The 13493-nt window shown below is 43.3% G+C and overlaps 1 protein-coding gene across 3 annotated transcripts in view; it reads left to right on the top strand.

The window, feature by feature from the left end:
• The window catches only part of MRRF (mitochondrial ribosome recycling factor), a 55056-nt gene that overhangs the window by 22354 nt on the left and 19209 nt on the right, over positions 1-13493 (top strand). For all 3 annotated transcript variants that reach the window (XM_069582551.1, XM_069582550.1, XM_069582552.1), the window contains one exon: positions 56-147. In XM_069582551.1, coding sequence (XP_069438652.1) covers positions 56-147 — 92 coding nt within the window. The remainder of the gene's footprint in view (positions 1-55; positions 148-13493) is intronic.

The following is a 13493-nucleotide window of genomic DNA, read 5'->3' as shown; positions in this document are numbered from 1 at the left end:
TGCATCTGGTAATAATTATTTACTAATTCTGTTTACCTTTTGATCTGGTTTTCAGTGTACAGCTGCAGCTATCAAGGCTATAAGAGAAAGTGGAATGAATCTGAACCCAGAAGTGGAGGGGACGCTAATTCGGGTACCCATTCCCAAGTAAGTCTGGCTGACATTCACATATTTTGATGTAATGGGGCAGCTATCTTTGGAAGGAAACCAACACTCCATGATACTGTTAGTCTGATGGCGTACTTTACCTGTATCTCTCACCCTGGCCGGCTCCAGCATCTTTTGAGATCCAGTTTATTGTTCAGATGCAGCAGTAAACCTGACAAAGTTCTTGTCCTCATGTATTTTACATTCCTATTGGGAAGATAGGACTCATAAATAAAGTCATTCCAGATAATGAAATGCTGTGAGAAAAGAAAGGGCAGTGTGATCCAATAGAGAGCAACTTGCTGAGAGTGATGGTGGTAGGGACAGCTTCACAAGGAGGTCACATTTCTGCCGACAGTTCAGTGATGAGGACAAGGCAGCCTAGGGGAAGAGCTTTCCAGGCAGAGGGAACAGACAGCCCAAAGGCCCTGAGTCTGGAAAGACCTCGACACTTGTAATCTCTAACCCAAATTTCTGGAAGAGTCATTTTCCCATAAGTCCTCGCTTATTGAAAAATGTTAGGTATAAGAAAGAACAGAATATTGTTAGTTATGTAAACATATAGAACTTAAGAGTTTCAAAGGCATAAAGTGTATGTTTATTTTTAAATTAAAAAAGAAAAATGATAAGACCGTGGCATATTTGATGAAGAGAAAGCCACTGTGTCTCAGTGGTGGCATGGGGGATGGATTGGTGAGAGGCCCATGCTCTAGGCATTACAGGCCCTGATGCGTAGCGTGGGCTTGCTGTCATTGTAGTGGGAAGCCACTGGAGGCCCTTCAGCAGAGGAGTGATCTGATGTTGACTTTTTAGGAGCTCTCTGGCTGCTGATTAACAGATGAAATGTAGGGGGACAGAGTGGACCCAGAGAGTATCGTTGGGAGGCCACTATAGTAGTCTAATTCTAGGACTTAGTGTGTGCTAAGTCGCTTCAGTTGTGTCCGACTCTGCGACCCTATGGACTATAGCCCACCAGGCTCTTCTGTCCATGGGATTCTTGAGACAAGAATACTGGAGTGGGTTGCCATGCCCTCTTCCAGGGGATCTTCCTCACCCAGGGATTGAACGCACTTCTCTTACATCTTGGCAGGTGGGTTGTTTACCACTAGCGCTACTTGGGAAGCCCAGCAAACCCCAAGTAAGTGTTGAATTCATTCAGTCACTCAACAAAATATTTTTATTAAGCCCTAACTACATGCCAAGCCCTTTCCTGTTTGTTGAGATGAACAGTAAATAGCACCAACAAGAAAAAGTCCCCATCCTCCTGGGGCTTATTTTATAGTCAGGTAGGCATAGTAAAGAAACCCATAGCTCAGATGGTAAAGAATCTGCCTACAGTGCAGGAGACCTGGGTTTGACCAGTGACAGATTTTATTTTCTTGGGCTCCAGTATCACTGTGGATGGTTACTGCAGTCATGATTTTAAAAGACACATGCTCCTTGGAAGGAAAGCTATGGCAAACCTGAACAATGTATTAAAAGGCAGAGACATCACTTTGCCAACAAAGGTCTGTATAGTCAAAACTATGGTTTTTCCAGTAGTCCTCTATGGATATGAGAATTGGACCATAAAGATGGCTGAGCATCATAGAATGGATGCTTTTGAATTGTGCTGGAGAAGACTCTTGAGAGTCCACTGGACTGCAAGGAAATCCATCCAGTCAATCCTAAAGAAAATCAACTCAATATTCATTGGAAGGATTGATGCTGAAGCTGAAGCTCCAATACTTTGGCCACCCAATGGGAAGAGCCAACTCACTGGAAAAGATTTCCTGATGCTGGAAAAGACTGAGGGCAGGAGGAGCAAGGGGTGTCAGAGGATGAGATGGTTGGATAGCATCACTGACTCAGTGGACATGAGTTTGAACAAACTCCAGGAGATGGTGAAGGACAGGGAAGCCTGGTGCGTTGCAGTCCATGGGGTCACAAAGTCTGACACAACTTAGTGTCTGAACAACAACAGGCACAGTAAACAAATAAACACATAATGTCAGGGGATGGTAAGGACTATGAAGAAAAATAAGCAGGCTAAGGGGATAGTCAGTGTTATGGGTTTTATTTGTAGGTAGGAATGTTCAAGAAGGAAGCGACATCAGAGCAGGGACCTAAGTGAAAGGAATGAATGAAGCTCCCCAGTAACTAGAGGGAAGTGGAGTGTGAACCTGTCATGTGCCACCCGTCGTTCTGTATTCCTTTTTCTGGATCACTGCGTTTGTCACACCACCTCTGTAAAGTAGATTTTTTTCCCCAGGTGTGGAAATTCAGGCTCAGAGAATGTGTGTGTCTTTGAGGTCACACAGCTTATGCTGAAGCTCAGGTTTAGTTGATTCTGGAGCCTCAGGATGTACCCATGCTAGCAACAAGAATTAACAGCAGCACCGAAGAGTCGAAGAACTTCCCTGCAGACCTTTTTTTTTCCTGCTTTTTTTTGCCTGAAAATGGCCTCTGTAAGTCAGAAATAACACTCTGCTTTGAAATCATATGAATTGGGAGCTATATAAGAAGCAAATGGACCCGAGTTCAAGTCCGGTACTTGTTTGCTTGGTTAGTTCATTGATTTGCTTAACAAATTTTCTACAAACGTGTTACGTGCCAGCCTCTGTGCTGGGTGTTCCCAGTTGTATGTGGACCTAATGTTGGCCTTTGTGTGACTCAGGACTGTGCGGGCCCATTGTTTATATTACTGGCAGCTTATTTGTGGAGTTTACTATTACCTACAGTTTATAGATGAAAAAAATTAAAATTCACAGAAGTTAAAGGACTTGCTCAAGATCACATGGCCAGAATTTGAATTCTGAGTTTTTCTATTACCCTATTTCAGGCTCTTCTGTGCTCAATGTATAGGTGGGTAATTCTGGAAAGTGCTAGGTGTACTCGTGGCCATCAGAAGCATGACTCAAGTGGGATGGGTGTAGTCAGCAGCCTAAGTTTTTCATTCTTGCTCTTGTGTCTGTGCAATCTTGGCAAAGCCACTTACCTGCCCCCCGCTCCCCCCGCCGCCCCGAGCCTCAGGTTCTTCATGCACAAGATGAAGGCGTTGTTCTCAGTGGTCTGCCGGGTCCCTTCTGGAGCTCCAGAATGCTGTGATGCTGTGAATTGATGTCCCTAAATGCTCGTTGCTGACTTGGATTCTTCTAGAGTGGCCCAATTGTGGATCATATGTTTCTTTCAGAGAACTCGCTGACATCATGTACTCCTCTGCAGCCCCACTCGAGTTAACGGCTGCCCTTGTGCATTGTATATAAGTTTTGAAAGATCAGTGAGTTTAACTTGAATTTCCAAAGACGTGGGGATCTGTTACATTATATTTTGCATTATTTTATGTCGGTTAATGGGTGTAATCCAAGAGAAAGTTGACGGACCAAATCCGTCTGCTCCTGCAAACCTCATTTTTTATATACTTTCTTCCCTTTGACAAGGTGGTAAGGTCATGGGGCCCCTTACTGAATTATACGTTTGGTAGTTTTCCAGATAAAAAATGAATGATCTGTTCTTTATTATGTAGGTTGTGTCATGTGAGAGGATAAAGGCTGATTTAGATGTAGAGAGGACCAAGGTTTTTATTTGGTTTTGGCAGTGACTTCCATATGACTCTGGGCATGTCACCCTAGCAGATTGTTGCCTTCTAGTTCCTCATTTGTAAAATAAATGATATAATACACAATGATAGCTAGATCTTTGGTGAAATTAGTAGAGAAAATAAGTAGTGTGATCTCCTTAAAGGAAAAGAAACTGTATAAATAAAAGATACTAATAATATTTCAGTAGACATACAATCTTCCTTACATACATAATTTTACTTCAGGAGAAAAGGAAGGAGTGAGGAAGGAAACAAGTATGCTGAGTACCTACTATATGCCAGGAACTGTTACGTGCTTGAGATACACAAAAGCAGTGCAAAAGTCTAACAGTTAAATTTGCACCTTGGTAACATGAAAGCCTGGAATGGAGTTCTGATTCTTCCACTTTTTAGCTTTGTGACAGTATCAGCTGTCTCTGTCTCTCTGAATCTCAGAGAGCTCGTCTGTAATGTATTTATAGGGCTTGCCTTTTATAGTTATTGGGAGATTTCAGTGAGATGATGTACACAAGGCTTTTGAAGGTTAGTATGCACTCAGTTAATGCTGACAAAGATTCCTTCATTCCTTTTCATAAATAGGCAGGCGCATCCCTCCCTTTAAAGGAGGGGGAACCTGAGATACCCAGAGGTGAGGCATTGGCTCCAGGTCACACAGCAAACCCGTGAGGAGGAAAACAGCACGCTAAAGCTTATTTTAGGAGTCTGGGAGGTGGGAGGTAATCAAATGCATAAATTCCCAGGATTGGTTTCTGATGGTAACATTTCAAGTTTAAGTCTGTAAAAATGTACCTTCCCAGTTGATTACGATTCTTCCACTAATGACAGTCTACCGGTTTGCTTTTCTGCCTTCAGTCTGGATGCCCAGAGCTAAGTTTTATTTTCAGTTGCAACGGATCTCAGCTGGTACCTCACCCTCTATACACTCCTCTGATTCTCATATTCTTATTTAAATGAGTCTGCTGAGTACGTGACTCTTCCCACAATCTGCCTCTGATCCTTTTGGGAAGAAGGCAGAAGATAAATCCTAAAGCAATAACAGGTCAGACTTGGAGCCTGGGTGGTTCCTATCACCAGGCTTTCTTTTCACAGCCTCTCCAAGTCCAGCTGTGTGACTGCGCAAGTTCTCCTGGCTGTCTTCAGTAAGATGACCTTGGGCCTCCCCGGCTCTGGGTTACATCCGCCCCCACTGACAATGTATATGGGTTTTGTTTTCTTCTCTGGCCGGTCTTGTCCCATTTAGAGAAGTCAATCAACTAGGTGGACTATTTGAACATTCCTGGTAATCAAGATTCACTGGAATAGTTTCTTCTCTTTTTGTTATTTATGTCATCAAGTTCTGGGTCCTGTTTATTAACCACCTGCACTATAGGTTTAATACCTGGAAATACTGTGCTGAATGCCTGAGGGTTTCTCCCTGCATTCTCATAATACCACTCCGAGGTCAGGAGATGGTTCTTATGCCCACTTGCCTGATGGGAGACCTGAAGCTCCCAGGAATTAGCGCCCACTGTCATAGGGCTGCCTAGGGGCGGAAGCAGGATGGAACACAAGGCTTCCTGCCTTTTCCCCTGTTCTTGCCTCCTGGTAGCAGCTTGTTTTGGTATGTCAGTTCTTCATTTCTTAATCAGGGACCCTGAAAAGTTTTGAGCAGGAGTTTGTTTTGGTCAGGCCCCCAGCCCATTCACATCTTCTTTATGCCCCCAAACAAACAAACAAATACTCTCTTACTAGTTGTTTTACCAAATATTGATGAGAAAACGATGCAAAGTAGAATGACACTGTTTTGTTTTGAGAGCGCTGAGTTCATCTCTGACTTTAAATAAAACTGTTAGGAATCATGAATTCACTGAAGAGATTAAAGTACCTGGGGTCGACTTGTTCCCCGGTGAAGCTGCCTCCTTCCTGGATTGTCCTCCTCTTTTATTATTTCCTGTCAGTGTCTGCATTGGTTTTACTTTAAGTAGGATTAAATAGAAAATTAAAATACTTCCATTCTATTCTCCATAGGGGATCACTTTTATTTTTAAATTTTGTTTTGGAGTATAGCCGATTAACGATGTTGTGATAGGAATCTAGAAAGATGGTGCTGATGAACCTGTGTGCAGGGCAGCAGTGGAGATGCAGACATAGAGAAGAGCCTTGTGGACACAGTGCGGGAAGGAGGGGGGCAGTGTGAATTGAGAGAGTAGCATTGAAACATATGTATTACCACACGTAGAATGGATAGCTAGCGGGAACTTGCTGTATGATGCAGGGAGCTCAAATCCAGTGCGCTGTGATGACCTAGAGGGATGAGATGGGGTGGGAGGTGGGAGGGAGGTCCAAGAGGGAGGGAACATATGTATACCAATGGCTAATTCATCTTGATGTGTGGCAGAAACCAATAGTGTAAGGCAATTACCCTCCAAGTAAAAATAAATTAATAATAATAAAAAAACATGTTGTGATAGGTAAACAGTGAAGGGGACTCACCCATACATATACATGTATCCATTCTCCCCCACACTCCCCTGGCATAGGGCACAACTTTTAGCACCTTGTTCCAGATTTTTTCTATGCAACTTCAGACACACATCTAAATCTCCTTCTGCATTTTTCTTGTGATGACATAGGATTATATTATGCCCACTCTTCTGCACTTTCCCTTTTTAACTTAATGTGCCATTGCTCTCTGGTGAGAGTTCTTCCTTACTCTTTTTAAGGGTTGCATAGTGTTTGCCTGTCATCTGTAGCACTAAATAGTTGCCAGTTGTTGAATACCTTGGTTGGTTAAATTGTTTTCTTTTTTGCTAACGGTGTTGTAATGATCTTCTAAGGATCTTCCTATTCTTCTGCTCGAGGTGGGAAGTGGTAAATGGGGGGCTGTAACTGGGGGAGATGTGAACAGAATGCGGGGCGCCTTGGTGTAAGTGTTGTTCCTTGATTGTCACAGTGCTTATTTGCACTCGTGTGCTGCATACTGCTGAGCTTCGTGGAGACACGGACACTTCGGGGCCAAGCGAACATCTGCAACACACCTGAGTGACCCCTCCAGCGGTCCACAGACCCAAACTTGACATCACTCTCTTAGGAAACCCCATTGATGTTTCAGTGGCTCTCCTGGCTCACTGCTTGTTGATAATAACACTAAGCAAAGTAACTGCTTAACTGAGTGCAAACTATATTCTAGGCCTTATACTACATTATGTAGGTCATTCTGTCATTCCCTATTTTTTTGGTACATGAGCTAAGTAAGCCCAAGAGAGTTTGAATAACTTGTTCAGGTTCATCTAGCTAATAAAGATAGAGTTGTGCAGGATTTAAATATGGGTCTGCTTGACTTCAAAGTCTATTCTTAACATCTGTGGACCTCTGAGAGCACTTTTTCTTTTTGTAATAAGGGGCAGCAATTAGTATTTTAAAGTTTAATTATATACCAACCCACACCATGTGGAGCATAATTGCCAGAGCTCAAACCAGGATGCATACTCTAAAAGTGAATTTGTACACCACTTTTTGGTGTGGAGGCAGTCTGGAATATAAACAACTTGGGGATTTTTTTTTTTTTAAGTCAACTATATTGAGATATATCATACAAAAAAAAAATGGACCCATTTCAAGTGTACATGATAATGAATTTTGACAAATGTATGTGTCCCTGTAACCACTATCTTAGTCAACCTGTAGACCAGCTCAGTCATCCTGAAAGTTCCCTGTGCCCCTTTGCAAGTCAGTCCCGATCCTCCTCTGGCACCAGGTGACCTTTTAACTGCTCTTATGATCATATAAAATTGTTATGCTGAAATATGAAACTTCTAGGATATTTATAAACTTATTCAGCAGATATTTATTGAGCACTTACTATGTGTCAGGCATAGTTCTAGACATGGAGAATTACAACAGTGAGCAAGCCAGATACAACCTCTGCCTTTGTGGAATCTCTGCTGGGTTCTGTCCCAGGGTTGGGAAGATCCCCTGGAGAAGGGAAAGGCTACCCACTCCAGTATTCTGGCCTGGAGAATTCCATGGAATGTATAGTCCATGGGGTTGCAAAGAGTCGGACACGATTGAGTAACTTTCACTTTTCACTGGGAAAATGGACAGTAACACACACAATAGTGTGTGTGTCAGCTGGCCACATTTTTCTCTCTGTGGAGAAAAATAAAGCAGTGAAAAGCAATAAAGGACATTATATGTGGTGGTCGTGGGGTGGTGTAGTTTTAAGTGGTGTATTCACCAAAGGCTTCAGGGGAAGGTGATAATTTAGCAGAGAACTGAGGACATGGGAGAGCAAACTATGCTTATATTCATCACTAAGGCAGAGGAAGCAGCAAGTGCAAAGACCCTGAGGTGGGTGTTCAGGGAATAGTAACATAGTAAGAGTGCTCAGTGGCTGTACAGAACACGAGAGGGGAGAGAAGTAGGAGCTGAGATCAGAGTGAAATGGTGAGGCCAGTATCATGTAAAGTCTTTATTAGTCAGTGTTCTCCAAAGAAACAACCAATAGAGTATATATGTAAAAAGATTTATTGTAAAGAATTAGCTCATGCGATTATGGATGCCAACAAGTCCCAAGATCTGCAATCTTGGGAGACGGAGACTCAGGAGAGCTGATAGTGTGGTTCCCAGTCTAAAGGCCAGGGGGCTGGAGACCCAGGAAGTGCTGATGTTTCAGTTTGAGTCAAAGGCAGGGAAAAAAAAAAAACCATTGTTGCAGTTTGAAGGCAGTTGGGCAGAAGGAATTCCTTCTTATTCAGGGGAATTCGGTATTATTTTTGTTTTTTGCAGGCCTTCAAGTGATTGAGTGAGGCCCACCCACATTAGGGAGGGCAGTCTGCTTTACTCAGTCTAAAGATTTGAATGTTCCACTCATCCGGGACATCCTCAGAGAAACACTCAGCATAATGTTTGACTGAATATCTGGGACCACTGTGACACAAAAAATTAACCATCTGCTGTATACCTGAAACTAACACAACATTGTAAATCAACTGTACCCTAATAAAAATTAAAATAAATAAAATTAGCCATCATAAGTTCTTATAGACCCTTGTAAAGATTTTGGTTTCTGTTTGGAGTGAAATGGGAAGTCATTGGAGGGTTTTGAGCTAGGGAGGGACATGATCTGACTAAGGTTTTGAAAGGATCATGTTGGCTGCTGTTTTGAGAATTACACTGTCTGAAGGTGAGGGTGAAAGCAGTGACCAGTTGGGAGCTATTCTAGTAATCCAGGTCTAGTGCCTGGACTAGTGTGGCAATGGGATTGGTTAGAAGTGGTCAGATTCTGGGCACATTTTAAGGAAAAGCTACCAGGGTTTGCTGACAGATTGTAAATTTAGGAAGAAAGATCTCAAAGATGACTTCAAGGTTTTTGACCTGAGCAACTGGAAGGATAGAGTTGCCATTTACTGAGACAGGACAGATGTGGGAGGACAGAGTGGGTGTGAGAGAAGACCAGGTTTTATCCTGTGTTTAATTTGAGATGCTAATAGACATCCACGTGGAGAGGTCAAGTAGGCTGTTAGGTATGTAAGTTTATAGTTCAGACAAGGATGTGGACTCGAGAGAGAAATCTGGGAGGCAGGAATATGGAGAAGAAGCCATGAGATTAAATGAGATTATTTTAGAGAATAAATGTGGATAGTGAAGAGAAGGGTTTGGAAACAGCCCTGGACAGTCCACATCAAGGTTTGTGGGTCAAGACGGTGAGGAGGAACCAGCCAGAGAGACAGAATAAGTGGCCAGAGGGCTCTGAAAGAGTGTGGGATCCTGGGAACCAAAGGAAGTGTCTTAGAGGAAGGACTGCACTGGATGTTGCTGATGGATCACAGAAGAGAAAGCCTGAGAATCAGTCATTGGATTTCACGTGATTTATTTATCAGTTAGTCTCTGGGTGGAGAAGGCAATGGCACCCCACTCCAGTACTCTTGCCTGGAAAATCCTGTGGACGGAGGAGCCTGGTAGGCTGCAGTCCATGGGGTCGCTAAGAGTCGGACTCGACTGAGTGACTTCACTTTCACTTTTCACTTTCCTGCATTGGAGAAGGAAATGGCAACCCACTCCAGTGTTCTTGCCTGGAGAATCCCAGGGACAGCAGAGCCTGGTGGGCTACCGTCTATGGGCTCACACAGAGTCGGACACAACTGAAGTGACTTAGCAGCAGTAGCCGTCTCTGGGTATAAAGGAAAGAAAACACAAGGGGTTTGGGCTTAGACAGACCTAGGTTCGAGTTCCCGTTCTATCATTCTCTGGGTTTATCTACTTGGGTCCTCTGAAAGCGGACACCAGGACAGAATTACATGTGCGAGAACTTTATGGGCAGAATCCTGTGAAAGAGAGGGTACAGGTCTGCCACTGGTAAAGAATGGAAAAGAGGGTTGCATAGAAGATGATGCACTGCAGTGCATTTCTGAGGACTCTGCCGGACTGACAGGATGCTCCTGAGCGAAGATGGCCCGTTAAAGGAGACTTACCATTGGCCGACAGTGCTCCTGAAACATGCCCACTGTAGTGATCTTGGGCAAATCATTTAATTGTTGGAAGCTTCAGCCTCCTTATCTGTAAAACAGGCATAATTTCAATGATTTTTTTTTTGAAGAGTAATGGGATATTATATGGAATATTATGTGTCATAAACTTTAATTCTCTTTTCTTATACTATTTGTTATTATCTAATTCTCCTGGTTAAGGAGTTACTGAAAACATTCTTTTCTGATTATTTGGTAGTAAAACCAATGATATTTTCTTTCTGTTTGCTGATTGCTCTTTTAGTCCTTAACAGTCTCTTTCCCTCTCTTCCTCACTAACCCCTCTCCCAATCCCATGTTGTTGTTGTTGTTTTTTTTTCCCCTGTCTTTTCCTCCATTTTTGGGGGTGGGAGGAGTTGAGTCATTATGTTGTAATTACCTTGGAATTTAAGTTGCTCAGGAATACTGTAGTTTGATTGTTAATGAGCACTTGGTTTGTTCTTTGAATATGAATTATGGTGAACAAGACCTCCTGGAAGGTATATCCAAAAGAAGAAAATCCAATGACTAGTCCTGCCTGTGGTATGAGATTCGCTTAGTGTTTCTAGAAAGGCCAAGGGGCTTTGACTCTTCTTGACAGCCCCTGCCCACTGAACTGCTCCCCAAGTCCTCACAGTTGGCTGCTACTTTTCCTCCTGACCTTCAAGCAGTGGTAGACCTTATGCCTAGGCAGGGCTCCTCCCTCAGACTTTATTCCAAGGTGACAGCATGGCAGAGAATTCTTCTTGTGACTGGACCAGGCAGTTTCACCAGGTAACAGTTAAAGACCCTGGGTTGTGGTTCTCCTAGCCTGGATTTTCTTTCTGAAGTGGTTTTTTTTGGCAGCTTATGCTGATATAGAGTCTCTCGTGGATGATTCCCAAGTTTTTCTAGGGACCGCAAGGTCATAAGGCAGGGAGGCAGGGTTCCCAGGCTGAGTTAATAAATAGGGGTAACTGCTATGCATCCAGGGAGAGTGGAGTTGATACCTGGAGGAGCCAAGGTCAGAACAACTTGAAGAAGAGAATCAATAAAATGAGTTGTGTGGCCGAAGTCTAGTTATTTCAACTCGTTGAGTCTCAGTTTCCTCATCTGTAAAATGGGGTAGTAGCAAAATTTACTTTTCTGGAGGGGTATTGGGAGAAACTCTTGTGAAGGATAAAGGGGAGAAGGAGCAGGAGCAGGCAAGGAGAGTCTTTAGCTCATGATGCAGGTCTGACACCAGTGAAGAAAGGAAAGAAATCCACTCAATGAGAAATGTAATTTTTAAAATCGTTATCAAGTTAACTGCTGTTGAGTGTTCCCATGACCTCTTGTGTGTGGTGACTATTAACTGTTATGGGGGCGGGGGGCAGAACTGCTGTCCCCTAGCTGAGAAGACCGAGGCATGCTATCTGCCACTGAGCTTTCCACCTGGGAGACAAGTACTGTTCAGTGACAAGAGCCAGGTAGGCATGCAGCATTTTTAACAGCTTTATTGAAGTCTAATTCACCCACTTTTGACTGTGTGGATCACAATAAACTGTGGACAATTCTGAGAGAGATGGGAATACCAGACCACCTAACCTGCCTCTTGAGAAATCTATATGCAGGTCAGGAAGCAACAGTTAGAACTGGACATGGAACAACAGACTGGTTCCAAATAGGAAAAGGAGTACATCAAGGCTGTATATTGTCACCCTGCTTATTTAACTTATATGCAGAGTACATCATGAGAAACGCTGGACTGGAAGAAACACAAGCTGGAATCAAGATTGCCGGGAGAAATGTCAATCACCTCAGATATGCAGATGACACCACCCTTACGGCAGAAAGTGAGGAGGAGCTAAAAAGCCTCTTGATGAAAGTGAAAGAGGAGAGTGAAAAAGTTGGCTTAAAGCTCAACATTCAGAAAATGAAGATCATGGCATCCGGTCCCTTCACTTCATGGGACATAGATGGGGAAACAGTGGAAACAGTGTCAGACTTTATTTTTGGGGGGTCCAAAATCACTGCAGATGGTGACTGCAGCCATGAAATTAAAAGAGGCCTACTCCTTGGAAGAAAAGTTACAACCAACCTAGATAGTATATTCAAAAGCAGAGACATTACTTTGCCGACTAAGGTCCGTCTAGTCAAGGCTATGGTTTTTCCTGTGGTCATGTATGGATGTGAGAGTTGGACTGTGAAGAAGGCTGAGCGCCAAAGAATTGATGCTTTTGAACTGTGGTGTTGGAGAAGACTCTTGAGAGTCCCTTGGACTACAAGGAGATCCAGCCAGTCGATTCTGAAGGAGATCAGCCCTGGGATTTCTTTGGAAGGAATGATGCTAAAGCTGAAGCTCCAGTACTTTGGCCACCTCATGCAAAGAGTTGACTCATTGGAAAAGACTCTGATGCTGGGAGGGATTGGGAGCAGGAGGAGAAGGGGACGACCGAGGATGAGATGGCTGGACGGCATCACGGACTCGATGGACGTGAGTCTGAGTGAACTCCAGGAGATGGTGATGGACAGGGAGGCCTGGCGTGCTGTGATTCATGGGTTCACAAAGAGTCTGACACGACTGAGCGACTGAAGTGAACTGAACTGAGAGGGTATACTACAAAGATTTTTAGTGTAGTCAGAGTTATGCAGGCTTCACCACATTCGTTTTAGGACATTTTCATCACCTCACAAAGATACCCTGAGCCCACTAGCTATCACTCCCTACTTTACCCCAGATCACCCTCATAAGGATTGCTCTAGGCAACTACTAGTCTGTCCGTATAGATTTCCCTGTTCTGAACATTTCATATAAATGAATTCACACAGTATGTCGTCTCTTGTGACTAGCTTTTTTCACTTGCATAATATTTTCAAGGTTCATCCATGTTGTAGCATGAATCAATACTTCATTCTTTTTTCTTGACAAATAATATTCCACTGAGTGGATAATACCACATGTTATTTTTCCATTCACAGGCTGATGACTATTTGAGTTGTTTCCACTTTTTGGCTATTATAAATAATGCTGCTATAAGCATGCTTTTTTTGGAGAAGGAAATGGCAACCCACTCCAGTGTTCTTGCCTGGAGAATCCCAGGGACAGGGGAGCCTGGTGGGCTGCCGTCTCTGAGGTCACACAGAGTTGGACACGACTGAAGCGACTTAGCAGCAGCAGCAAGCATGCTTTTAGTTCTCTTGGGTATAAACATGTGAGTGGAATTGCTAAAGTCATGTGATAACTGTTTAACTTTTTGAAGATCTGCCAAACTTTTCCACAGGGACTGCACATTTCGTATTCTTGCCAGTAATATTGAAGT

The sequence above is a fragment of the Ovis canadensis genome, chromosome 3 (genome assembly GCF_042477335.2).
Source record: "Ovis canadensis isolate MfBH-ARS-UI-01 breed Bighorn chromosome 3, ARS-UI_OviCan_v2, whole genome shotgun sequence".
Classification (NCBI taxonomy): domain Eukaryota; kingdom Metazoa; phylum Chordata; class Mammalia; order Artiodactyla; family Bovidae; genus Ovis; species Ovis canadensis.
This window is presented reverse-complemented; position numbering and strand designations above follow the sequence as displayed.